Source organism: Lentinula edodes (genome assembly GCF_021015755.1).
Source record: "Lentinula edodes strain Le(Bin) 0899 ss11 chromosome Unknown C8R40scaffold_11, whole genome shotgun sequence".
Classification (NCBI taxonomy): domain Eukaryota; kingdom Fungi; phylum Basidiomycota; class Agaricomycetes; order Agaricales; family Omphalotaceae; genus Lentinula; species Lentinula edodes.
Genome location: NW_025764317.1, coordinates 181,573 through 207,247, shown reverse-complemented (window position 1 = coordinate 207,247; position 25,675 = coordinate 181,573). Strand labels below are relative to the sequence as shown.

The following is a 25,675-nucleotide window of genomic DNA, read 5'->3' as shown; positions in this document are numbered from 1 at the left end:
GTCGCTGTGATACAAACACAATTTTCAACGTTGGACCCGATTTTTTTCAATTTACCCTTTGCGTATGCATACTGCTGGTCCAAAATCTCTCGTGAAACATGTAGTGCATGCATCTTACAATGTCACTGGCTTATCATCGAGTTATCAACGTGCAACGCTTCACGGCGGTCCCCGCTGGCCAGGATGCGAAGCCTTTCGGAGGTCATTTCGCCCAAGCGTCAATTCCTTGCTTGATCCCTCTCCACTGACCCAAAATATGGTCGTTGGACGCGTTACTGCTTACCAAGTGCGACACATGTGGAAATCACAGCCAGGTCAATCGAGGCCTCTTTCTCCAGCGGAAGAGGAGGCAGGGAAAGCAGCCATCCTGGAGAAGGTTATGAAGGGCCGCCAACCTACTGATCTCATGCTACGCTGTGAGCCACCGGTTCGAGATGCGGATCAACCTACTGACTTACCAGATTCATTCAGGTACAGTTTTGGACGCTGAAGGTGATTGTGGACATGCTCTTGTTTGTTCAGAAAGTTGACAAGAATATGTAGGCAATGTCAAGACGATTTCTGGGCAATTCAAAAAGTCCGACCTGAGTGCCGAGCATCAATTGAATGTTGGTCTTTTTGAACAAATCGATTGTTTTCTTATAATCTGATGCGCCCCAAAGCCTCGTGATCTCCGCAAAATTGATTCTAGAGTACCAAACCTCGTCCCCACCATATTAATTAGAAAGGAAGCTATTCTGGTAAGAGTGTCCAGTCATCCCCAACATTTGGGTGAACAACTTGCTACAGGTCAATATCCTCCATATCCGAGCTCTCATCAAGGCTGATACTGTTGTGCTTTTCGATACATATGGTTCTGCCGACTCAAGACTCCACTCCGTTTATCTTTACCACCTAGAAGTAACGCTTTTCATCGGTTTAATTGCTCCCCTCTGAAATAAAATATGTACAGCATAATTTGAAGCTCAAAGGGGGCGGGCTGCCTTATGAATTCCGGTATGCTTTAAATGACCCTCGCTCACACTATATCTTTATCATGACGCCAGAGCTCTTGAGTCTACCTTGTTATCTGTATTGTCAGCTTTGGAAGCAGAAATGGTGATACTGTTTCGGATGTGACGCGTCTGGCAGCTAATACCTCCTCGCCCAGGTTTTCATACGTACACTTGTCGGCGGCCTCTTGGCAGAGCTCGAAGATGATATCGACCACGATCGATTCAAACGTTTGCTACACTACTCCCGGCGTTTGGCTAGTTTCCACAACAGGGCAAAACTGGTATGTGAATTCATTCGCATGATTTTCGCAAATCGAAATTCTTTTTTTAGGTTGGCGAGGCCCTTGACGAGGTTCTCACTCAGGGTATATTTCTAAACGCGTAGAAACTATAATGTTGCTGATTCTGCATCTCAGACGAGGACTTGTCGGCTATGTACCTCACAGATAAACGTAATGGTGTTGCTCATGATCCCCTTGATCATGAGGAGCTCGAGCTACTGCTTGAGTCATTTTCTAAACAGGTGGAGGAGATCGTCAATGAGGTGGAGAATCTAGAAGTTCGTGTTATTCCGCTTTGTAAAGACATGTCGCTTGACCCTTGTTCAGGCGAATGTACAATCGACCCAAGAAATTGTTGAACTTATTCTAGATTCCAACCGTAATGCACTCTTAGCACTCGATCTGCAGGTTTGTTCTTGCATCGCTTCCTACTACCTTTCACTCATGCATTGCCGTTCAAAGGTATCTATTGCTACCTTTGGCGTTGGGACTGGAGCTTTGATTACTGGTCTACTGGGAATGAATGTACGCTTAATATTCTATGTAGAACAATACTCCATCCGTAACGGCTTACATCACAGTTAACGAACCATTTCGAAAGCCATCCTTATGCCTTTCTTGCAATGACCGGGGTCGCAGGATTCGTATCCTTCATGGTTGCGTTCTTAGGCTTCCGAAAATTGGTAAAAATGCGTAAGGTTGGACTTTCCCACTCATCAAACTCGCCGAAACCGCGCAGACCATGGATACCTCTACCGTTACGACGAAGATCCCAAGAAGGATGGTTTTGACGTAGTTTAACGTGAATTCATCTTCCCGTTTCTTGTTCGGAACCTGTACATTATAGAGTATGCCACGGAGGAACCACGTAGACCCATTTTTGATACTACTTACATGATAATATATAATAATGAAGCAGACACAATACATGTGTGACTTCGTCCCAACATGGAGTGGTACCACACCGGTGTCATACCGAAATGGATCATGAGCACGAGTCTATACCTGTCCATAACCATGGCTCCAACCATAATTGGTAGTACATGACTGACTGTATTACATGCACGGCGACGAATACAAGCGCGATCGAAGTCACAGCACACATTCTGGGGTGATTTTTCATACGCAGCAAATAACTAGCAAGCAATCTCCTTATTGAAAATCAGACTCGTATTCGTTATGCCCGTGGCCAACTCGCCCTTCCTGGCGGTACCATAATTAATTCTCGTATACTCTAAAGATTATCTTCGAATATTGGGATTTATTTTTTGAACAGTTGCCGAACTGTGGAACATAAACCTGTTCATTGTCCGCCACTGTTCTAGAAGTCTTGCCCCCTCGCACCTGACGAACACCTGCTGAACTGATGCTGGAAGCGACGCGATATTCAACATATTTGACATATTTTGCACCGGGTTGCACTTTGCTGTATATGCACGGTTAGAAAAATTGGCAAGATCCGATACCGCTTGAAGCATACAGCGCCCTGGGCGGTGTGAACTAACACACGAGAGGCAAGGAAGTTCCATGATCAGAATCCAACCTTCAGGGAAGCATACCATTTTTTGGTAGGTTGAAGGGAAATCTTTGGTCCTTCTAATGGTCAACTACTTCGCCGCTCATACTACTTACATCTCTCCGATGTTAGACGACTTATTCATATTCACATTACCTCGGTGTCTCTCTATTACTCATTATTGTCTCCTAGTCTACTCTATCCCGTTTTCTGGTAATCCTCGCTCACTCCCGTGCCAAGCCGTACCCCCAAGCACGAAGATCATGAATACAGCCTTATTTCCGATATAAGAGCAGCAAAGGAAGCCTGAATAATTCAAAAAAAAATCTGACAGGGAGACCCCTTTGTTTATTAGTTTCACTGCACACATTTAGGAAGTCACAACATGTCGCGACCAATTTTGCAATTCGACCAGGATGCGCTTTCTCATTTATCCATAGAACTCGGTAAGATGTTCGAGGCTGAGATACTTGCGCCCGACTTCGAGCAAGTAAGCTTGGCGTTGTAGTACTGAACTCTATAAACCAGTCGAAGAGAATGGTTCACACAGAGCGGTGTAGATAGTCCGAGTTTTGACTTGCCGATTTTTGAGAGGCTTAAACTATATGAATAGAGCTGGTGCCATGACAGTATGGAGAAGAAACTCGGCGGAGTACAGAACAATATTTGTCAAGTTTCCATCTAGAACATGATGCCAGCCACTAGTCATAGCTGCAAGTTAATAATACCAACTTATCACCAGCATCCTTCATCCCCATTCATCCGACCAAACCAATCACGATGCAACACCGAACTCACGGGAACTTTATCCGGATCCTGCATACGAGCCTTCAGTGTGACGAGCACATTTTGACGGCGCTTCGCAGCTTCTTCGATATCCTTCAATCGTGTCATCATCCATGAATTCTTCTGTACTGCACTGCCCGCTACACCTGGCCGACTAGACGGAGGCATAAATCCGGGTTGCAGAACGATACACCGCAGTCTACAAGGCAGTTTCGCTTGGACATATGTGGGCGTGTTGCAAGGATCCTTGGGGTTATCATCATAGGCGATGTGTTCTTCGAGAGCACTTTTTAGCTCCTCGACGAATGATCCAGCCATTAAAAGGCCCGAAATTCGAAGATGGCTCAGTGACGGGAAACATTCGTCAAGAGAGGAGAGCTGGAGCAATCCATAAGGGTTACGATTACCGCTTAGGTGCAAGCGCTCAAGCATTGGCATGAATGATTTATTCATTTCTATGAGGGTTGGTAATTCGCTTGGAGGCATGGGACTTGGAAAAGGATAGAACCCATGTATCGTCAATTCTGTCAGCACTGGGAACGACTTCCGCAAGAGTTGTCCTAGAACAGATGTACTGAAGACTGTGTTATGGTAGATGAAGGTGAGAGTTCTGAGAGTTTCCGCGGCACTTTGGAGGATGTAGAATATATGGCTTATGGTGTCACATTCTGTATCCCCCTGTATGTCAGATTGGGAAAGAGAAATGTAAAGGTGCAGTATTCTCCGCAGATGTGCTGGAGAGTTTTCTAGACGCTTTAGTTCCTGATGCAAATGTTCAATGCTCGAGCCTGTTGTCAATGACAAGCAGTGGTATTTCAAAGGCGCGCAAATATCGTGAAAGATTTGGGAAACACGTAACAAGGATCGAATGGATGCTCCAGAGTCAATGGTCGTGGTCAGAGTGAAAATGTGCGTTAAAATTTCCGTTGGGAGAGGTGGTAATGGTGTTTTCAATGGGACAATCAGCATCGGTTCAGTGAACACGGAATTCGAATTCCAGAGGGTAGAAGTGTGCATCCCGGAGGTACTGTATAATCGTTGAGGAAGATACAAAGCTGTTCATCGTACGTTTTGACCCGAGAACGTGAAGCAAACGAATCCTCATATTGCGAGCAAATAACGACATTACAAAACACGTGATATTTCGAGCGTGTTCAACGAGCTCAGAGTCTGTCAAAGTTGGCTTGAAGGATGGAAGTGCATTGACGTGAACTTGTTAGTAAAGGAGGGGTGAACATACGTAGTTGACTGTAAGTCGACAAGGCAAGTTGAAAACGTGAGAATTGATTCGTCCTTTTCCCCGCATGAGCACTGCCACTGATCAATCAATCAAGTTCTGTCTCTAGACTTTCCAGGACTTTCCAGTGACTTTCCCTGCTCTTCCTTCCAGGCTTTTCCCCGTCTTGACACAAATGTCCGCGAATGGACTCCTATACATAGATCCAATACTAGATAGAAATTATGACTAAGAGCTGAGCCATGAAGTCCCGGGTTTCATGGTTAGAGCAGCCTGAGAATGATTGAGGCTTATGAAGGTTTCTCCAACTTGTTTCAAAATTTGTGTCGCGACAAACGAGCGAACGTTGAGCACAAGTGGTATCTGAGTTTGCTTACGATGTTGTAGAATTGAAAAGCCTGCGAAAATGAACTCGAAGATTTGTTCATTCCGAGTGTTACGACGAGCAAATAGCTTGCAATTAACCGTCTGCTCGATTATTGTAAGTAAAAGGACAGAAAGAGACATCATAGTTTTCTAAATCATTCTGTGTATCTATAGGATAAAGAACCACAAAGAATATGTACCACCCTTTTGAAAGTACTTTTTTTGGGCAGTAAACTTGAATTCAATGTGACACTCATACAAATCTGGTGAGCTATATAAGCCTCGACGAGTTTAGACAGAGAGAACTAGAGAATGAGAAGGAAAAAGGCGCACGAGGCGGCACGACGCACGTTCGGTTTGATTTACACGTCACGAACAAAATTAGCGTCACTTTGACCGGCCCTGACCGGCTCTGAGGCCCGAGGCCTTGCTCATCGTAAGTCCGAGTCAGCGCGTCAACGTTACGTTCAACCCTCATCTTCTGTATTCTAGCACTATCTATACTCATAACTTGTAGTCTTTTGCTAATCGGCTCCCCAAGTAGTCTCCGTGAGTTTCAGAAAATTTGGCCTTCAATCAGGCTCTTGGCCAGACTTATCACTATTACCAAAGCCTCGATTTCGACCTCTGAAATCAAAGCTTTACTGGACAACGAGGACGAATAGAAGACTTTTTTGAGCCTTCCCGGTCTCGCAAAGTCTCTGGTCCTCGAACAGATAATTCCTGGATGACTAGCGGCTTCGGCACCTCACTTCATGCACACTTCCATCTTCGCAATCAACAGGCGTTCCAGCGCCTGCTCGCCTCGAACAATGCATCGTCAGGGGCTGCTGATGGTGCTTCCTCTAGAGGGATGAGCTTTGGGAGCAGCCCACGCTCTCTCAAATCCAAAGTTGGCCGTGATGAGGATAGAATTGATATCAATGCCAGAGATGGTTTTGGTCGGACCGTCTTGCACCTTGCCAGTGCTTCAACCGACGCTTCAAGTGTCGAATACGTCAGGCTACTCCTTAGGCAACCCGATCTCAATGTAAACCTACAGGACCGCGAGAGCCAGTGGACAGCTCTGCATCGCGCTATGTATATCGGAAATTTGGGAGTAGTGTAAGTGTAGATTTTCAAACCTCTCCGTTCAGAAGTCATGACTGGCACTTTCAAGACTCCTATTGCTTCAGCACTCAAACACCGACACAACCCTGAAAGATCTTGAGGGCTACACTGCGTTCGATCTATACAACTCAACAATAGAAGGCACGAAGCCTGAACCGTCTTTATTTCCTGCTACATCAACCATTTCTCCCCTACAAAGTATCGGCGGAGCTGAACTTTTCACTTGGGGAGCAAACAGGTTAGTTAATAGTTCATTCTAGCATCATCTCCGGAACGCTCATGCGTGATTGAAGAAACGCTTCTTTAGGGCACGGGGATAGCTCCGATCGTACCTTTCCAGATCCTGTCTCCATTCCTCGCATTGTGCTCAAGAGCCCCGATCATGTTCCGGTGCAAGACCGTTTCGCTCGTGCTGCAGTCTTGCAGGTAAAAATGGGTAGACTACACACTGCCGTCATTTCTAATTCACCGACTCCTATTGGCTCTGGGTCGACGCTTTCATTATGCGGTTTTGGCTCTGGAGGACGTCTAGGCGTAACTCAGCACACACAATACGCTTTAAGGCCGCTTTCCTGGGCTGCTAATTCACAGGCACCATCCACTCCTGCTAAAGCTTTAACCCAATTCAGGGTGAAAGTGATTGCTGTTGCTCTCGGGCAGGATCATACTCTGGCATTGACAGAGAACGGCGAAATATATTCTTGGGGTTTAAACAGGTTCTCTCAATTGGGATATAGTATAGACGACGGATCGAGTGCTGCTCATGTGTTCTCATTGGATGACCCTTCTATATTCATCACTCAGAGCACCACGAGAACCGATTCGACCATTTCCTCTAACGGGGAACAAATACAGTTAATACCCCGACGGGTGTATGGACCTTTGAAGAAAGAGTTTGTCCTGGGCGTCGCTGCGTCCAAAGGGGCCAGTGCTTGTTGGGTGCGGGAAGGGACTGATGGAGCTGGTGGAGGAAGTAATGTTTATACGTGGGGCTTGAATGGTGGTCAGTTAGGATATGATAGGACCGCTACTGGGTCTGGAGCGCAGGTTCAGTCTCTACCGAGAAAAGTAACAAAGATAACCAGGCCTGTAGTTCAAATCGCACTGGGAGAAAGTGCGATGGCATGTTTGCTCAGCGGAATAGGAAGCGTAGGAGGCGGATGGAAAGGGGACGTGTTAGTCTTTTGGGGAGATCAAGTAGGACGAGTTAGGTATAGTTGTTTTCAATTGATATATTCTACGCTATATGAATTGACTGTTCCACCTAGCTTCCCTATTCATACTTTTCCTCTTTCAATTACGCCCTATCGTCCACCGCAAGCACTCAAGTCCACCCGCATTGTCAAGATAGTATGTTCCGATGAAAGCCCTCCGCCATTTTCATTTAGCTCGATATCTTCGTCCTCAGCCGCTTCTGCGCAGTCGTCGTCTCACAACTCTGCCTCTAATCTCTCCGCGATGCTCAATTCTCAAAGTACCAATGTAAATCAAAATAACATCAATTTTGCTTGTGTCTCAGAGGGCGGGGAAGTTTTCACTTTCGGAGTACCAGGAGTTCCTCCTTTGGGTGTACTCGGCTCAGGCTCTGGTTCCCCGGATGCGGATGGAAACGCGGGATCTGGCATAGCTCTTGCGAAAATTATCAAGCCCCAAAGAGTCTGGGCATTAAGACGAGGCCTTGTCGGTGCTGTGAGAGTGGGTGATCTTTCCTCCTGTTATGTTTCATAACTTACAATTGACATTATTAGGACGTTGCTATCGGCGGCGATGGTTCACTCATTGTATGCACGGATTCGGGACACGTGTATGTCCGTGCGCGTTCTTCCGACACCATTTTTGGTGGCTCTAAATCTTCATCTGGCGGCGGGAAATCCAAATTCGTTCGAATCCCATATCTTCAACGCATCGTTGGAGTATGTGCAAGTAGTACCGGCGCTTTTGGTGCATTGAGGGTCGACGCGGACATTAGGCCCATTAGTTGGCCAACTGTAGACGAAGAGCTTCTTACGAAGAAAGTCGGTCGAGGCCTGAAAAAAGCTGTTGATGCGCTTAAGGGTTGGGACCTCGTACACGACTTGAAGAGTATCAGACCATGGATGTGGAAGAGATCCGTAGACTCTCCATTGGATGTCGAATGGCTCGAGGATTCCTGCGATGTCAATTTTAATCCACCGTCTATCTCGGTACCTCCACAGACAGGTGCTATGTCTCCTGTTCACCAAAAACCAGATGATGATGCTGATGAATATGACGATGACGGAGATCTCAGTATCAAGCAGGACATCAAATTGTTGTATGAGTTATGTGCATTCATAACAAGGCAAGACACCAATATTGGGTCTTCGGGGAAATTACCGTATGGTGCCGACCTCATAGTATACATAAACTCCGAACCTTCTGTGGCCGGCACGAAGAAAAGTCGAAGTAAAACCAAGGCTTACTCCTTGCCACAACAGCTCTCTGTCCCCCTTCACGCTGTCCTGTTGGGAGCAAGATCTAATGCAATGGCGAGCGCTCTCTTGTCGCCTTCGGAGTCGGTTTTCAAGTGCCAAGTTGATGCTCGCACTGTTGCCATTTCAAAAACCATATCTGTATCGTCAATTCATGGCAATGCCATTGCACGAAGAAGCATCACCTTCACCAACTTTCATTCACTTGCCGTTCTGATTCTCTTGCACTATATTTATACCGATGAGCTCATCTGTATCTGGGATCGGCGCGTCTCCACAGGTATCCCTTCACTTTCGTCTTCGGAGGCGTTGGAAGTTACACCAACGCTTGCTACACAAGTCAAATCTGAGTTGCAGAACTTGGCCAGAATCCTTGTCCTTCCAGAGATGCTGAAGGCGATGGAAAGCGTTGTAAAGAGACCCGTTACTGAAACGTTACGAACAGATCTTGCAACAGTATGGAATCTTAACAACTCGAGTTCGTCCTTACCCACTCTTTACACATCCTCAGCTCTCGCTCCCGACATCGTTATCCAATTGGCGGAAGGACGCGAACTTGTCGCTCATTCGACCATTTTGCGAGCTCGATCTGTCTATTTCGAGGATTTTTTGAGCGAGGAAGATTGGACCAAAAAACGCAAGGGTCACGAAGGAGTTCTGAAAGTTGATCTGCGACACGTGAAGTCCAATGTAATGGAATACGTGATGAGATGGTTGTGCTGCGGTCAAACTGAAGGCCTTTTTGGTTCACTTGGTGAAGCATATCGCCCAACGCTTGTTTACGTTATCTGATTGATCATTCCAGAATTCGCTGAATCTGTGGACACTATTCTGGAATTCCTGTTCGAGGTGATCGCTGTCGCGGTCAGTCTCCCCCGTTTTGATTTATCTAATTGTAATCTAAATGTTGAACATCGCAGAATGAGTTAATTCTGTTCCCTCTCGTGCTGCTCACATCGCAGTTGATACTCAAATTCCTGAACATTCATAATGCGTGTTACATCCTATCTGAAGCCTCCCACTACCATGCATATGAATTGGTCACCTCAGTCGAGAGCTACATCTCTGAAAATTTGGAAACGTTCTTGGAGACACATATGCTGGAAGTACTCGACCCGTCTATTATCAAACATCTTTCTTCTTATATCCGGAGCAGACAAGAGAACAAAGCCTCCATAGTTCGGAGTAACGTCCTAGTCAAGCATGCGATGAGCAAGTGGCAAGAATGGCTGGAAAACGAAGATATTCCCACTGTTTTCGTTCCGAGCACTGGATCGCTCAGAAGGCAGCGAGAAAGAAAACTGTCTCAAGTGGCCACCTTTACATCCCCACCCTCTACCTCACCAGTACTAAGTACTTCTTTTGGACACCAGAAAGATCTCAGCAAGAATATGCCTCCCAGCCCTATCTCCAGGCCTCGGACTACTGCCAGCCCAGGACTGAAACCGCATGCTCCCATCCCTGAATCCGATGACCTTTTCGACATGGACGATGTGGATATTAGTTTTCCTTCCGTCGATCTGGTGGAATCGCGCGTTCCTACAGCTCGATCTTCCTCTGGGCCTTCACCAGCCTGGAAGTCATCGTCCGTCCCTCGGTATGTGTCACATTCCATCTCATTACTTGTACTTGTGAAATTTACACCATGGATCCAGGGTCGACATGCGTTCTGTTATGGCCGAAGCAGCTGGTGTCTCTGAATCTCAGCCACCGAGGTCCACACAAATTTACATGGCGGCTCAAGGTAGAGATTCTCCTAATGATGGCTCATCTCCCTATTCAGTACGTCTGCGACGCGCAGGATCCACTTTCGACTTACCTTCCACCTCATCTCCATCCCCTCGGCCGAGTGGATCGTCTCGGAAGGTCACTACTGGCAGCGCACCAGGATCAGGCTCTGCTACGCCAAACGCTTTCCCAACATTGGGTGGCTCTCCTACTCCTGTGTCCAAATCAAGGGATCCGGCTGCACCTCTGAACGGTCGACTGCCTTCACAGGCAACGAGTTCTGGCTCAAACACAGGACCCATCCTTGGACCAATATTTTCACCCTCTCGTCAGCCTGCACCCAAAGCTCCGGCAACAGCGCCTCGTAGAGTCTCGTACGTACACATTCTTTACTGTTCTACCTCTGCCCACATTCTGATGTCCACACAGAAACACCAGCGTCAAGTCTACTCCCAAGGCTTGGGTTTCTACACCTGTGCATGAACCGCTTCCGCCAACGATAACGAACAGCAATCTGAAGGGAGTTTCATTTGTTGCAATCCAACAGTTACAGCTTGAACAGGGCACTAGCAATGTCAACGACAAACGTTCACTGCTAGAGATTCAACAGGAGGAACAGGCGAAACGGGAGGAGGAAGACTTCCTCAAATGGTGGAATGCGGAGGAGGAGCGAGTTCGATTGGAGACGGAAGCAGTCGAAAGACTGCAATCTAGTGATAAAGGCCGACAGGGGAGTAAGGGTCAATACCAGAAAAATCATCAGAAGAGATCGAAGAAGGGGAAAACGCCCAACGTTGGCAGAGACACTGGTAACAGTGGCGAAGGGCCCTCTGGATCTGCGATCTCACCAAGTCGCCCTTCGCGGGACGTTAATTTAACTCAAAGTGTAAGCGGACCGAGTCCGAGTTCTAGACGACCCAGGGCCAAGAGAGGTCCCCCTGCACCTCCGGTGCCAGCTTCGTAATATACATGTATCCGATGGACCACCTTAGATGACGGTATCTTTATTCTTCTTTGCCTTGTCTCCTTAACATCCTGTATCAACCTGAATCATGTAAGATTTCCTCTCCTTGTAGCGACGTCTATGTAGAACCTTTTATCGTCCGCATGGAAACTTCTTGTACATGTCCAAAGTATGAAGGCTGTTTTACAAATCGCATAGACCCTTAAGCTTGTAGTAGCATAGAACAGAGAACTAACTGAGATGAACGAAAGCACTTGCCTTTTCTGGACATGCCGGAGAACTTTTGGCTTATTAAAAGCTTCAAACAAAAACTTCCTTCTCATCCTTTATTAACTTGATGTCTGGCTCAGAAGTTACCGATAATAAACGACCTATAACCTACTTCGATATCTCGATCGGTGGATCTCCAATCGGACGTATCGTCTTTTCTCTCTACGCTGACCTCGTCCCGAAAACCGCAGAAAACTTCCGTACGTTATCTTTGTTAACTCAAATCAAAGCGCTGATCATCGTGAACTAGGTGCGCTATGTACTGGAGAAAAAGGCATGGGCCAGTCGGGGAAACCCTTGCATTACAAGGGTAGCGGATTTCATCGGGTCATTAAACAGTGAGAGAAACGGTGGAAAGCAGAAGAAGCTGGTACTGAGATAGTGACAGATTCATGGTGCAAGGTGGCGACTTTACGATGCACAACGGTTCGAATACATTGCCACCTCTTCGTTCAATTCTAACTTCAGTTTCGCGCAGGAACGGGAGGTGAATCGATATACGGAGAAAAGTTCGAAGATGAGGCATTTCCAGTCAAGCATGAGAAACCCTTTTTGCTCTCCATGGCAAATGCTGGAAAAAACACGAACGGGTCTCAGTTCTTCATCACCGTTTCGGAGACGCCGCATCTTGATAACAAACATGTTGTTTTTGGAGAAGTTATCCGGGGAAAATCAGTGGGTATGTTGTCCTACTACCAGTGATTGTTAAATGAATATCCTGACGGGATTTCGTTTCAGTCCGTCAGATCGAGCACTTCCCAACAACCTCTGGTGATGCGCCGACTTCACCAATCGTGATCGAAGACTGTGGCGAACTTTCCCCGGACGATCCTTCTCTAGCTGCTTTGCCAGTCGATGCTGACGGCGATCCTTATGAGGACTATCCTGATGATGATGACCATGAAGTTTCCAATCCTCAAGTCGCGCTTGATATTGCGAAGTCAATCCGTGAAGTCGGAAACAAGCTACTCAAGGAAGGGAGGACGGATCTCGCCCTTGCAAAATACCAAAGTGCGTTTCGAGTTTTGAACATTAATGCATCGTTTCTGACTTTTTATAAAGAATCAATACGTTATCTTGACGTTCACCATGTTCTTCCGGATGATGTCTCACCAGAACTTACTGAGGCCTACAAAGCTCTCCTTTCTCCTCTCCTGCTTAACTCGGCACTTGCTGCTATTCGGGTCCAACCTCCCACGTCTTTGAATGCTGAAACTGCAGTGAAAAATGCTACGCGCGCTCTTAACACGCTCACTCTCAGTAGTGCTGACAAAGGTAAGCTTTCTGCCTGTTTATTACGTTCCTCTCTTATCCAACTTCAAATCCAATTGTAGCGAAAGCCTTGTACCGTCGTGCCATAGCACATGCCATACTTAAAGACGACGATGAGGCAGAGAAGGACCTGATCGAAGCTAATAAACTTGTTCCTGACGACCAAGCCATTGTGGGCGAGCTTGGTCGTATAAGAAATAAAAGGAAGGAAAAACGGGACAAGGAAAAGAAGGCGTACAAGAAGATGTTTAGTTAAATGCACAGTGCAGTTGTATAGCAACTATGTACGGGAATACTTACAAGTTTAGATGATCGTGTGTTTTTAAGGTAGGCGAGGGACAATGTATGGTTACTGGATAAAATACATGATGAATTTCTGGTAACCCAGAGGAGTGATAACGCTGGCAGTTGTGTTATCGGACGTAGATGTCAAGTCATCGCGAAGAAAGCCAAAGAAGACCGGTGCAAATGTAGCCGCTGAACAGAAATCAGCAGTAAATATTGAACTAACGGGGACAAGACATACCAATTTTCTCTGCGCGAAGGGAAGAACCTTGGACAACATAATGCAAGAAGGCCGTCACGGATATCCAAACCTAGGTAAGGATCGATCGGGCATCGATGTTAAATGATTACCGTCAGAGTAACAGAAACCTTACATTCACTGCTTCCGGTGGGAACGCATCCAGTGTCTTGGAGAATGATTAGACATTTCAGAAACACATGTGTATTATACTATTTACCTCAAACGCTTCGTCGCGATCTGTGACCGCCACGCATCTTCCATGCAACTCCTTGGGTACCACGTATTCGGGCAATGATGTCAAGAGTTCCACCAACGCGCCTCCGAATGCAATCGGGATTGAAGGTTCTCTTGTGTCATGCGAATATGGAAATTCATTGCCGGTATCCAGATGCTGTCCTGATATTTCAGACCGCCAGCGCTTCGGAAAATAAGGAGCAACGGACCTCGCGAATGTCATCAACAATTTCTGGGTCTGCTTTTGCAATGAATAAATCCTCCTAGTAAGTACCATGAGCAGTAGATCGCATGAAAAGAGGGGATATGCCAACTGTGGGATGGACACAACTCATTAACCAGTTAACTAGTCTCACGATTTCCCTTGGTGCATTGATAGCTTTACTTTCACCCAGAAGATCATTGTGTGATTTCATTGCGCGTATCGGACCCGGAAGCTGGGTGAGACGTGACAGTTTGTTGGCAAAGCAGGTGTATTCTGAAAAGCATAGGGGTGAGTGCAGTTTCGCGTCTTTCATTCATAGCTCGTACGGTATTTAGCGGTAACTGCAACGAAATGATCTTTGCCCATCAAAGTATGAATGATCAGCGTGCAGTTGAGGTCTCTTGGTCCTAAATTGAGTCGGGAGGCGATCGCGTTATCGACAAACACTGTAAGCACGATTTCGATGCGCTCATTTGGTAACAACGAGCCCGTAGTATGGGATGCTGACAACCATGACGGAACTGCAAACGATGAAATGTCGGCATCGTCATCTCAGCATTGTATGAAGCTAGCTCACACAGTTCACCGTGCATCTCTATTGGCAAAAAGCGAAATGAAAGTGGAACCTGCGATGATATAGTTTTTCCTTTCTCTCCCTGAAAACATCGATCGTTCGCACTTACTTTTCCATAATTTTGGAACGTAAAACTTGCTGTCTTTTTACGCTTATAGCTGGCAATAGATGTCAGCGTGCGTGCACGCATTTGAGTTCGATTAAGCGCACCAGATGTCACCCATATCAATTGACGTATGACTAAGCTTGGCTTTTGCTCTCTCCTGCAGATCCTCCAAGCCTTGCACTTGTCGGAATAGATTAGTCGCAGTAGCATGCAATTGGTCTTTATCAAAGAGATCAACCTAGGATTGTATTAGAGAAAGCAAAGTGGATTCACAGGGGCTTACATCTACTTGGAAATCTGCTGAGACTGGTCGATGGTCACTGATCGTGATTTCTGGGTGACCGGAATACGAAGACTGATTCACTTTAGTGGTTAAGGGAGAGTAAGCATGCAAGATACGGTCCGTCCACGCTGGCTTGCGCCTTAGATGACGAATGAGCTTTCGAAAGCGCAGTAGATGGGGGAATTACTTGACGTCGTATCCCAGCGAATCGGTAGCGATCCCGCCACCGAAGCGGTATGTACTGGAACGAAAAGGTTACATTATAGACTGAATCACTTTCACCAAAACTTACGGGAGATGATGAATGTCATGCTCATGAAAAATTTCAAAGGCTTTCTTTTCTCTGATGCTCGTCTTGAGCTGCAAGAGATAGTGAGTATTAGCATCGCATTACAAGAGATGATGCATTTATACCTGATCAAAGTGAGTCAATATCTCAAGCTTGTCCTTCCAACTTTCAGAACTCAAGAGTTCCCTTACATCTGCATCGGAAATATTGATACGATAGTTTAAATCTGTTGAATGCCCTAGATGAGAATGTATGAAAAAGAAACTAAGGATGCACCAACACACCTCCCTAGAGGGACAAGACAATGTCATCAATCAAGAGCTTTATTGGACTACGAGAGCTTACTATCCAGAACAAGATGTCACTTTCAAAGACTCCAAACTTCTCTGGAACTGAGATCAAAGCCTGCGATACGGCTAGTCCACCTGGCATTGCCGAACTAGTATCTTCAACAGCTTGGCTTGACACGGGACCAACACTGTTCCTTTGACTACTATTAGTAGTTGATACGGAGCCTGCTGAAGCTGAAGTAGCTAAAATACTCGAATCAAACACTAATCGCTTCGATAATTCATGAAAATCTGTATTTCTTTTTGCAACCATTTCATCGAAAGCAGCCAAGTGAGAGACAACAAAAGTCAAGACAGTAGGTCCAGGGTTTTCAATTCCGTGCTGAAAATGTTCAATGGATGTGGCATCGTTCAACGCAGAATCAAGATCTTCGAGACTTGATGTCGGTGGCGAGAAAGTCAAACGAACAGCAGTCCCTCCTTTGTTCCCCTAATTTTAGCGCATTATAAGTGATGAACTGAGTTAAAGTAATGTCCGTTACCATAAGTCCCAGTATCCCTGCTCCAACAGACGTAGTCATGATATTTGAAAAACATGATCGTAGAGATTTCTTCACAATAACCATGACAAGCATGCCGACAAGTTGTTTCGAGGCGAGCTTTACGCGTATTAGATCTTGACTCGGAATGGCACGGGAGCAAAATACACAGTATATTCACCTTTTCGTACATTTCTGCTTTTTCGCCCAGAGCTGCGAACACGGCTACAGTCCATGCGTCCTCTCTCGCTGTGGACGTCGAATACAAGAGTGCTTCGGTAGATAAATCAAGTTCTTCGAAACCTAACACCAAGATATCGAAATCCGGTTCAGATCCAGTCGGATCTGAGTTTTTGCTGATAGGGATAGTTGGGACTTCTGGTGACTCGGGGATGGTAGACACAAATGTTTCTGAAGGGTCCGAAGAGGATATGGAAGAAGTGGCTGGTGCATTACTAGTAACAGTCGATGAAAGAGGTGTGAACGCCGTGTGATTGGGTTGGGCGACTGAAAATGTGGAAGCAGTAGATGGATCGCGCAGCGCACCGGTCGATGCTGTAGATGAGTATGACGTTGTAGAAAAGGCGGAGGTTGATTTGACATTCGAACGAGTAGCTAAACACGAATGAGGATTTGTATACGAGAGAACGGATGATACGGCACCTTCTCCGTCACGCTGCGAGTCGAAAGGATCTTTCACTACCTCACCCAAGGATAAAGGCGAGATCGCCTTCACAGCAGGCAGGAAGTCATTCGAGCTTTCTATTCTCGCGGTCGTGGTACCCCCTCTAACCCAAGCAGCCAAATCTTGCGTCGGCATCTTTCCGTTGACATTGAATGTGCCTAGGCGAAGACTAAGCATCCATGAGTACCAAGTGACGAATCCTCATGAAGCCCATACTTTAATCTCACACTTCCTCTTCTGCATTGATTTCGCGCTCTTGAATGTGCCCATTCGTCTCTGATTAATACAATATCATTTAAATCGTCGCCTGGTGTTCCCGCACTGGCTAGTGAAAGACGACTGGAAAGAGGCTGATTCAAATCTCGCAAATCGGGGAAAGACGACGGCACTAGAAGAAGATGAACAGTAGTAGTCAAAATATGACGGTGACAGTCGTACAAGATGGTATGAAGATGTTGTTATTCGTGGCGTAGGATGCTAGCCATGAATATGTTTGGGTTGGCGAATTCACTTCCGGGACAATTTCTATCAATGGGATATTTTCATGATGTCAAGCAGAAGTTTCACTGAGAACTAATGGATAATGCACCTGAGAGTTCTTTGAGCCGCCTACATTCAGCAAGGACATCCTTCAAAGCTGATATATTGTCTGTTGCTAGATCCAATGGCTCGCTACCAACAAGGGTTTGGCCAGAGTCAATGGTTACTTTAAAGCCTTCATCGAAGATATACCATCATATGAGAAAGTCGAAAGTCATAACGACGCACGGGATCGGGGAAGGTCAGTGACCTGAGGATTATTGGAGTCTTGCGGCAGTTGAGCCATGGTGATAGTAAACTCCCCATATACTGGAAACACCCGATGTATTTCCAATTGATCGCTCGTTGAGGATGAAAAGAGTTTGCGCTTCAGCACGAATACACTGCGGGGCAAGAATACTTAGTTATCATCAGATGATGTATACAGATATAATGGCTCACCTTCCTTCCTCCCATCCATGATTTTCCTCTTTATGTGTTATAACTACGACAATCCTCTGGCGTTGTAGGTTTGGGTGACCTTTGCTTCCATTTTGGCTCGCATCGTCATTAGAAGAAGAGAGCGAAAAGCATTCCAAAACAAACTTGATCTCATCTGAAGGTCGTAATAGTAATTTAATTGAATCTTCTAGCCCAACCATTGGGCCGAGCAAATGAAACTGAGTGCAGCAAGAGGAAGACCGTTGTCATACTGACCATGATGATATGGTATGTTGTTGTCAAACCCGAATTGGAAAATGCCAAAGCAGTAAATACCAACTGACGTCAACATTGACCAAAACAAGTTCGCCTCGACCGCAATCGGAGTAATCAGACAGTTTGTGCGGCCGAGTCAGCAGCGCGTGGTGACAAACAACCACGAAGACTTTACGAACTACGAATTATTATTGCCTAAAGATCTCTAATATATCTAATTCTTAACATTTCTCGGTAAGTAAACGAAAGAAAAGCGGGGACCCAAAACTACTTCTGCCTACGATAGATCTTGCCCAGGAAACTTATGAATATCTGCTTCTTCAAAACACCTTGTTGTCCTTGAGCGCCCTCATCGATGTTGTCGATCATTTCATTCAGCTTTTGAAACACTCCTTCTTCATACTCTGCGTATTTTTTTCTCAACCCAATCTCCTCAAACACCTTCTTGACGCGTTTCTCCGCCTCACCAAGGTATCCTTGCTCTTCCCCGTTCTTCCCTGCAGCCATCTTCTTCGCTATTTCCTTTTCTTCCTCTGTGGGCTTTACACCATAGTTCTCATCCAGTATCTTTCGTTGCGCTGGTGTAGCATATGCAAGAGCAGTGTTGATACACCATGAACATTTGTTGTCAACAATGTCAGTACCGACTTTCCCGATCTGAGCAGGAACGCCGGAAAAGTCAAGGAAGTCATCTTGGACTTGGAAATATTCACCCAGCGGGATGAGGATCTCTTTCGCGACTTCGTACGGCTCGATGGGTTTGGGAGACGACGGAAGGGAGTACGAGGTCGGAATACGGCAGAATAACATCGCCAGGGCGACAGGGAGGTAGAAAGAGTAAAAGGCAGTTTTGTAAATAACAATTAACGAATGCCTTCAAAGTACGATTAGTTGACTATACCCGAAGGGGACTAGTATTTGAATGCTCACTTTTTCAGTGAAAAGCGGTTCAAATCGATATCGTTTTCGGGAGCGGTGATGAGGTCGATTAGCTGGCCCATTTCGGTTTGGTAAGTTACTTCGTGGAACAGTTCAATCAGGTCGATATAGTACGGTTCCTTTTTGAAATGCACCTTCAAGAGGTGGTAGATGGCGGCTTCGAGCATGAATGAATCGTTCATGGCAATGAACCCGATTTTTGGTACACGGTACCAGCAAGGTTGACCGCGACGCGTGATCGAAGAATCCATAAGGTCGTCAGAGACAAGGAAGAACGCTTGAAGCTTGGGCGAAATCAGAAAAAAAAAGAAGTGAACGAAAGACCAATGGCACACACCATCTCAACGCCCCAACCGAGGACGGCTGCCTGAAGGTACTCCTCGTCGGAGAGCTTACGGCCCAGTAGGATCTCTGCCGTGTCAATGACAGACATGCCACGGTTGAGCTTTCCGCCAGGAACATTGTAGTCAAGATTCTAGGGGAAAATACAGACCTGAGACGCGTAAAAAGACGATACAGGTAAACGCATACCCTAGAATACCACTCTTGTGCTTCCTGGGGCATTCCGCAAGACTTGAAATGAGTCAAGAGCTCGTCGCGGATGGCATTCCAGGCACCTTCGAATTTAGCTCGTCGTGCTGCTTTATCAGTTGAAGCCATGGTATTCACGAAGTGGGGATGTTTGACGATAGGGGCTGGAGCGGGCTCTATATAACAAAAGAACAAAAAAACCGGTAGAGAGCAGGGTGGGGAATCCGGAAACAAGGTGAACTCATCGGTTATTTTAAGTACCCCTTCTGAGGCGCAAAATCAGGCCACAATACGATTTCGGTCCGTTCAACCATCTCACGACAGGTTTAATGAAACTTGCTGGAATCTTGAAGTTTATCGTCGCGAGTTTATTGTCATTAACAGAATACAAGAAACGTGAGATGTATTTGTACACGCTAGGCTGTTCTGTAATACCTTAGCTGAGTACTACATGATATAAAAACCGAGTAGATCGAAGTACCGCAGACTCCGGAGGGAAGCGGCCGCACGGCCGTGATGCCATAGGGTTAGGGTTATTTTGACCTCTAACACCGGCAGAACACCGAGGTCTTTTATAACTGAAACGACGATATTTTAGCGCAATGGTGCAGACCAGTTCAAACCTTCACGTCGATTTCCATCGCTTGATGTTATCTGGTTAGCCATAATTCTCGAACACTGTCGAAAGTTTATCGCCAAGATGTTCAAATGCCTTCGGAAAGGACCCAGTTTGCGACCTGTTGCGACCTGCTGTTCCTACGCTGTCGCTTGTCGTTGGTACAATGGATTATGCGTATCTGCTCAGCTGACCCCACTTGCTTGGAATATCAGAAGTTCAACGCTGTCCCGATGACCATGCTGCCTCATGCAGCATGATCCAACTTTCAGAATATATATAGATAGCTTATTTCTATTCTTTGCTCTTTTGACTCGAAACTAGAAATCTTCGCTCCAAGATGTCCATTCCGCGCGAAGAGCCTCTTCCGCAAACCGAGCTAGATGTCGATGTGGAGAAACGCCTCTCTTCAAGCCTCCCCTCTGACGCCGAGATGGAGGGAATCGCTCGTCAGAATGAACTTGGTCCAAAGTTGAAACGAGCCCATTTTTTCTCGCCTTTGGATCTCGCAGTTGCTGAGGCTGTAAACAAGGACGCAGAGACAGTGGAGTATACTCCGGAGGAAGATGTGCGCATGTTCTGTACTGTACTTTAGGAAAATCTTGAATTCACGATGGCATAGTACAAAGTGAAGAGAAAAATTGACAATGTGGTCCTTCCTCTGGTGATATGCAGGTGTGCCAATCTTTCATTGATAAGGTAATTTTAGGTTTTGACCAGATTATAGCTATATATGTGAGCAAGTCTTTGTTCGTTCGCGGGCCTTTTTTGTTGCTAAATCAAAGTTTGGGGTGAAGTTAATCAGTTTGGTAAGTTTGAGCATATTGTCAAACGAGTCAAACCTAACTCATGATTCAGACCGAACGAACATGTAAGAAGTTGTCAGTTGGCGTTTAGGATGCTTGATCTGAATATGACGGAAACAGCGGCAATGCTCATGTTATCACCGCCTTCAATGAAAACTTTGTATGTCCCCTAAGACTATTGCTATCCACCATACTTCAGCTAAAGGAAAATTTCACAGGGCATCACAGATAATCAAAAATGGACATTGGCATTGAGTATCTTCTACGTCGGGTACTGTGCGTTACCGAAACGCATCTCGGTCCACTGACTGATTCTCTGACAATTCACACGCAGGTCTGCTGGAAATGCCGGCCAATGGTAACCTCTTCAATTGCCTACTAGCCACGATCGTTTTCACTCTGACGTTCTTAATCCAGTTTTGCAAAGACGAATCGGCGCTAATAGATTGTAAGCGAGCCCGCTTCTGTCACTGTTCCTCATCGCTAACTAGGTTCTACGACAGCTTCTTCCTCTCGTTAACCTTTTGGGGTCTAGCATCGCTATCGTTCGTGTACGCAAAAGGTTATGGTGCTCTCCTGGCTTTACGGTATGTACCGGGTTCAATGTGCATATACCTTTCATCGATCATTGATATCGACATGACCTCCAGCGTACTTTTGGGAATTGGGGAAGCAGGTTACTACGCCGGTATGATATACTATCTGTCGTTTTGGTATAAACGGTAGGGGATTTCTTGGATCTCATGTATAATTATTACGTCTCTGACTCAAATTTGCTACCAAGGCATGAGCTTGCTATGCGTGTCAGGTCAGAGGCATTGCTATATCCCCTTGATAAGCTATGACCTCATGCTCTGAGTAGCTTATGTATGACCGGTACCTATCCAGGTGCCATTGGCGTAAGTTGGAGATTTAGATGAAATTTGCTTGCAACAGACTCAAGAGGCTATATCAGGGTCTCCTCGCATTTGGTCTTGTTCGAGCCAAAACGTCTCTTCTCGATGGGTAAGCCTCGCAGATCGAGCACTCAACTTTGATCTGACATGCTCTACTTTAGATGGCAATTCTTGTATCTGGTATGTTCATGTTTTTCCGACTCGCTTCTATCGCTCAACAAATCCGGTCCATAGATAGAGGCAATTCCGACTCTCATCATGGCCAGCATGATCTTGTTCTTCTTGCCTCCCTTTCCATTTTTTGCCACGTTCTTGACTCCCCGCGAGCGCGCTATTGCCCAAGCGCGTCTCAACCGGGATCATAAACCTCAGTCTCATGGTGGAATGAATGGCTGGCAAGGTTTCAAAGCTGTGGTTACTGACATCCATGCATGGATGTTCATGACCATATATGCGAGCTGTAAGGCACCAGTTCATTTGCGCGAAAATCAATCTGAGCACAATCGGACAGTCAATGTTGGGGTTGCCACGATCTCGTACTTCTTACCAACAGTATGTGGATTGATTTTGAAGTCCAATCGCCTCAAAACCTTTATATCTTTCATCAGATCATCGCGGGTCTCGGATTTACTGCAATCAACGCCCAGGGCTTGACTGTTGCACCATACATCGCTGGGTAAGCTGTAACTCCCAAAACTTCAATTTTATTTTCGAATGAAAATGTTTTACAGCTGGTTTATGGTGGTATTCCAAGCCTGGCATAGCGATAAGACCCGCGACAGGGGCTGGCACATCATGCTCTCCTGCTTCATATCGTTTGTTGGTTACCTTATATTGGCTACCGCTGTACAGAAGAGCGTCGGTGCCGCGTATTTTGCCCTCTTCCTCGTGATCGGGGGACTTTACTCTTTATTCCCTCTTGTCATGAGTTGGGCTGCCAATACTTTTGCACCAACGTCAAAGCGAGGCGTAGGGACGGCCTTCATCGTTTCAATATCCAACTGCGTGTCAATGTAAGTTGATTTTTGTTTGACACTGATTCGTCGATTCATCCTAAGATAACAGAGCTTCTCCACAAATCTATTTTGACCCACAAGACAGTTATAGGAAGGGGCACGCTATCGCAGCTGGGTATGACTTACCTCTCTTCCCTCTTCACTTTACACTGATGAATGAATCAGCTGCGTGTTCCTATCCATGCTCATAGCATTTCTACTACATATGAGGCTCTCTAAGCTCAACAAACGTAATGCCCAGCGACTAGATCTAATGACCGAAGATGAAAAGGTTTCTCTGGGTCAAGTGACGGAAATTAGTGATTCGGATCCGAGATATGTTTTTATGACTTGATCGTTATGGATTGATTGACCTTGAACTTGTACAATTCGAAAATCTAAATGTTTACTTCCTTTTTCATCGAGATACAACCAGCTTTGACCGGTCCGATATTTGTCTGAGAACGGGGACAAATTAAAACTCGGTGGTTTGGGGGTTGTTAGATATTATCCCTTCAACCTACATGGAGCCGACAAGGAAATTTTCTTTCTGCGCTGAGCAATAATCGTCAAGCCCCTTTCAATCTTGAAGCTCCAGGGGTAAACAGTTGTTCGCCTGGTTGTCCCTTTAAGGCTATATTCCCAAGGTGTGTAAGTTTTTAATAACGACATTGGATCGCGTGTTACAGCGGCAAGAGTAACTTTACAACGATACACATTGCATACATTCAAATTTATGTAGTCAAAAATACTACTGATATCTTCTATCCCAGAGATATCCTCCAATGCCGCCTCAATGTGATATCACCAAGGTCCAAGGTCGTCCCGACTCAGGGCTGTACTCAAAAGGTTAGGATGTATTTGACATACCGAATGTCAGTCATTAAACCAAGCTTCTGGATTCCATTCATTGCAATGCCGAAAATCTTGACTTGGGTCTGCTTTGGGTCAGGCTTTGGTGAAGACGGGCAGAACTATATGTTTTCTCTTGAATTTGAGCCACGCTAGTTGTCCATCAAATGCATTGTTGACCTCACTCCTCGCGCGCTCTAGTCGGTTCTTGCCAAATTCTGGCCGGTGTCGTCGTGATCTTTTGGGATACTTTAAAACCTAGATTTGCTTGTTGGATGTTGACCCACTGTCTCCTCTACACCACCATGGATGACCCGGCAAAGTATCATGAGATCGAAATTCTGGCAAATTGCGTCTCGCTCATAGGTCTTTCAGTTTGATCAAATCCATCCGTGCAACCCGAGTCCTTATCCACGTATCATTCAGGTGTCTCTGTGCTTTCTTTCTGCTTATCACGGCGTGTACCAAGAGGATGGAGGCAGTGGAAGCATCTAACCTGGGGCAGGGCATGTGTTTTATTGGTGCTTCTCGATTCGTGAGTTGTTATTATCAATTTCTTTTAGTCATCGTCACACTCTTATGACCCTATCGCAGTTGGCTTTTTGTTTTTTTCGGTGAGTATTGAGGCATCACAATCACTGGGTGCGCTCCTTGCTTAAAACATGAAGCTGGCTTGCTTGCATCTGGTATTAGCATCTCATGGTCGCAAACGACTTGTTCTCTTGCTATATACACCTGCATCAGCTTTTACGCAATCAGCAAGGTAGAGTTGGTACTGGGCATCTCAAGAAATTCCCACTGATAGTTGCCCAGATCCTTATATACGCTTTTCTTTCGGAAAAGGTTCGAGAATCTCCGATTCAAACAGCACATTTGAGGGAACAATTCCGACAGGTTTATATTGTTTGGACTGGCGGTAATCAGAATTCACGTCTCAAGGCGAGAGTATATCGCGTTTGTGCAGTTGTCCTACTGGGATATGTCGTGGTTGGGACCTTGACTGTCATAGGAAGAGACAGCACGATTCGTGGCGACGGCGTGTGTATCATCGGATTAAAATCCTATGCGTACGCTCTCCCTCTATTTTATGTGCTTTAACTCATAACTCATGACTTACTCAGTACGATCAGCTTGATAGTGTATGATATAAGTCTCAATAGCTTCCTTACAGCTATGTTTCTTTGGCCTCTATGGTTATCACATCCCATGAGTCCGAAGCTACGATCTATCGCCAAGAGAACATTATAGTAAGTGACTGCACTCGATCTGACCCATAATAGATATTGCCAGTAACAATGTACTCAGCGGAGCGTCTACGAGCCTTGTTTCATCTATGGTGCGTTTCTCATATACATTTCCCATTGAAGGTGGACAAGACCGTGACGAATTATTTCAGATAAACATAGCCATATTATTTCTGCTAGGGGGGAACGAGCTGGGCTGGGTTTGTCTTAGTAGCTGTGTAGCCGACGTGTGTTTTTTTCTCTCGAGTGATGACTTTCAGATGCCATTTAAAATTCCTGAAGGTTACAGTTAATTCACTCGCTTTGTTCTGGTAGGTGCCGTTGAGTTCAAAGGCTGAAAGTTAGCACTGAAAATTTTGTGCAGGCTCAGCTCAGGCTCTTCATGGTCTGGTGATGTTGTCCGGGATCGTTTTTCGCTTCCAACCATGGACATGAGCGCATTGACTTTCGTCCATATCGAATCAGCAACTCGGCCCACACTCTCAGGACAACCTTCCACAATAATTGTTTCTGAGTCCACGCAGGATTCACATCAACCACATGTATCTATGATACCAGAGGCATACTTCGATTACATACCTTCAGAGCACAGGACTCTAAGGAATGACACCGAAGAAAAAACGGTCAGTAGTTTCGTGACCTTATTTACACCTAAATCATTATTTTTCATGCTAGCAGGAGCATTGGGTCTGCACCTCGAATTCTGTGTCACTCGAGAGGTCATACTCGAAATCATATTCCGATGTGAGCACCGCCAAATCCTGGCTTATACCACGTCCTTATCTATTGCTAGATTTCGGGTTCAAGCACTGTACCAGAAAATCATCATGCTCAACCGTCGAAGGCTAGTTCAG

The 25,675-nt window shown here is 45.8% G+C and overlaps 8 protein-coding genes across 8 annotated transcripts; 5 read left to right on the top strand and 3 right to left on the bottom strand.

Moving 5' to 3' along the window:
• Positions 1-295: 295 nt before the first annotated feature.
• Positions 296-2,362, top strand: C8R40DRAFT_1182898 (Mg2+ transporter protein cora-like protein; the record flags this gene model as incomplete). The annotated part of the gene is made up of 12 exons (XM_046232977.1): positions 296-427; positions 555-608; positions 663-740; positions 790-900; positions 953-996; positions 1,047-1,098; positions 1,151-1,276; positions 1,327-1,360; positions 1,412-1,554; positions 1,604-1,684; positions 1,739-1,801; positions 1,858-2,362. 12 exons carry the CDS (start codon positions 296-298, stop codon positions 2,065-2,067), a joined length of 1,128 nt encoding a protein of 375 aa, XP_046088028.1. The 3' UTR covers positions 2,068-2,362.
• Positions 2,363-3,430: 1,068 nt separating this feature from the next.
• Positions 3,431-4,839, bottom strand: C8R40DRAFT_1096537 (uncharacterized protein). Its single transcript, XM_046227742.1, has one exon. The coding sequence runs from the start codon at positions 4,593-4,595 to the stop codon at positions 3,528-3,530; it is 1,068 nt and encodes a 355-aa protein (XP_046088027.1). The 5' UTR covers positions 4,596-4,839; the 3' UTR covers positions 3,431-3,527.
• A 661-nt stretch (positions 4,840-5,500) lies between these two features.
• On the top strand, positions 5,501-11,692 carry C8R40DRAFT_1096535 (uncharacterized protein). Its single transcript, XM_046227741.1, has 10 exons — positions 5,501-5,730; positions 5,794-6,285; positions 6,341-6,529; positions 6,585-7,502; positions 7,560-7,986; positions 8,040-9,495; positions 9,547-9,605; positions 9,662-10,338; positions 10,397-10,843; positions 10,899-11,692. The coding sequence occupies exons 2-10, from the start codon at positions 5,909-5,911 to the stop codon at positions 11,431-11,433; spliced, it is 5,085 nt and encodes a 1,694-aa protein (XP_046088026.1). The 5' UTR covers positions 5,501-5,730; positions 5,794-5,908; the 3' UTR covers positions 11,434-11,692.
• Positions 11,693-11,704: 12 nt separating this feature from the next.
• On the top strand, positions 11,705-13,340 carry C8R40DRAFT_1248746 (cyclophilin-like domain-containing protein). Its single transcript, XM_046233662.1, has 7 exons — positions 11,705-11,903; positions 11,954-12,041; positions 12,092-12,129; positions 12,182-12,382; positions 12,442-12,714; positions 12,766-12,978; positions 13,038-13,340. Exons 1-7 carry the CDS (start codon positions 11,771-11,773, stop codon positions 13,229-13,231), a joined length of 1,140 nt encoding a protein of 379 aa, XP_046088025.1. The 5' UTR covers positions 11,705-11,770; the 3' UTR covers positions 13,232-13,340.
• On the bottom strand, positions 13,325-17,956 carry C8R40DRAFT_1248743 (uncharacterized protein; the record flags this gene model as incomplete). The annotated part of the gene is made up of 23 exons (XM_046233661.1): positions 17,688-17,956; positions 17,475-17,629; positions 17,296-17,421; positions 17,145-17,231; positions 16,923-17,094; positions 16,685-16,875; positions 16,203-16,636; positions 16,025-16,141; positions 15,534-15,972; positions 15,318-15,418; positions 15,196-15,263; positions 15,091-15,144; positions 14,904-15,042; positions 14,725-14,858; positions 14,624-14,672; positions 14,518-14,566; positions 14,267-14,461; positions 14,050-14,213; positions 13,945-13,998; positions 13,719-13,892; positions 13,635-13,667; positions 13,502-13,571; positions 13,325-13,452 (listed from the first exon to the last, which is right to left on the bottom strand). The coding sequence occupies exons 1-23, from the start codon at positions 17,885-17,887 to the stop codon at positions 13,325-13,327; spliced, it is 3,333 nt and encodes a 1,110-aa protein (XP_046088024.1). The 5' UTR covers positions 17,888-17,956.
• Positions 17,957-18,035: 79 nt separating this feature from the next.
• C8R40DRAFT_1096507 (farnesyl-pyrophosphate synthetase) lies at positions 18,036-19,848 on the bottom strand. Its single transcript, XM_046227740.1, has 4 exons — positions 19,413-19,848; positions 19,219-19,356; positions 18,873-19,165; positions 18,036-18,816 (listed from the first exon to the last, which is right to left on the bottom strand). The coding sequence occupies exons 1-4, from the start codon at positions 19,539-19,541 to the stop codon at positions 18,210-18,212; spliced, it is 1,167 nt and encodes a 388-aa protein (XP_046088023.1). The 5' UTR covers positions 19,542-19,848; the 3' UTR covers positions 18,036-18,209.
• A 59-nt stretch (positions 19,849-19,907) lies between these two features.
• On the top strand, positions 19,908-23,172 carry C8R40DRAFT_81597 (MFS general substrate transporter). The gene is made up of 21 exons (XM_046236319.1): positions 19,908-20,596; positions 20,651-20,703; positions 20,756-20,763; positions 20,826-20,837; positions 20,887-20,899; positions 20,955-20,994; positions 21,053-21,110; positions 21,169-21,192; positions 21,252-21,282; positions 21,338-21,421; positions 21,485-21,556; positions 21,619-21,642; positions 21,697-21,733; positions 21,790-21,839; positions 21,892-21,910; positions 21,965-22,190; positions 22,242-22,282; positions 22,339-22,406; positions 22,462-22,743; positions 22,796-22,861; positions 22,912-23,172. Exons 1-21 carry the CDS (start codon positions 20,369-20,371, stop codon positions 23,078-23,080), a joined length of 1,605 nt encoding a protein of 534 aa, XP_046088022.1. The 5' UTR covers positions 19,908-20,368; the 3' UTR covers positions 23,081-23,172.
• A 1,064-nt stretch (positions 23,173-24,236) lies between these two features.
• On the top strand, positions 24,237-24,981 carry C8R40DRAFT_81639 (uncharacterized protein). Its single transcript, XM_046236321.1, has 5 exons — positions 24,237-24,340; positions 24,391-24,420; positions 24,542-24,644; positions 24,699-24,913; positions 24,974-24,981. The coding sequence occupies exons 1-4, from the start codon at positions 24,277-24,279 to the stop codon at positions 24,823-24,825; spliced, it is 324 nt and encodes a 107-aa protein (XP_046088021.1). The 5' UTR covers positions 24,237-24,276; the 3' UTR covers positions 24,826-24,913; positions 24,974-24,981.
• The last annotated feature ends 694 nt before the right edge of the window (positions 24,982-25,675 follow it).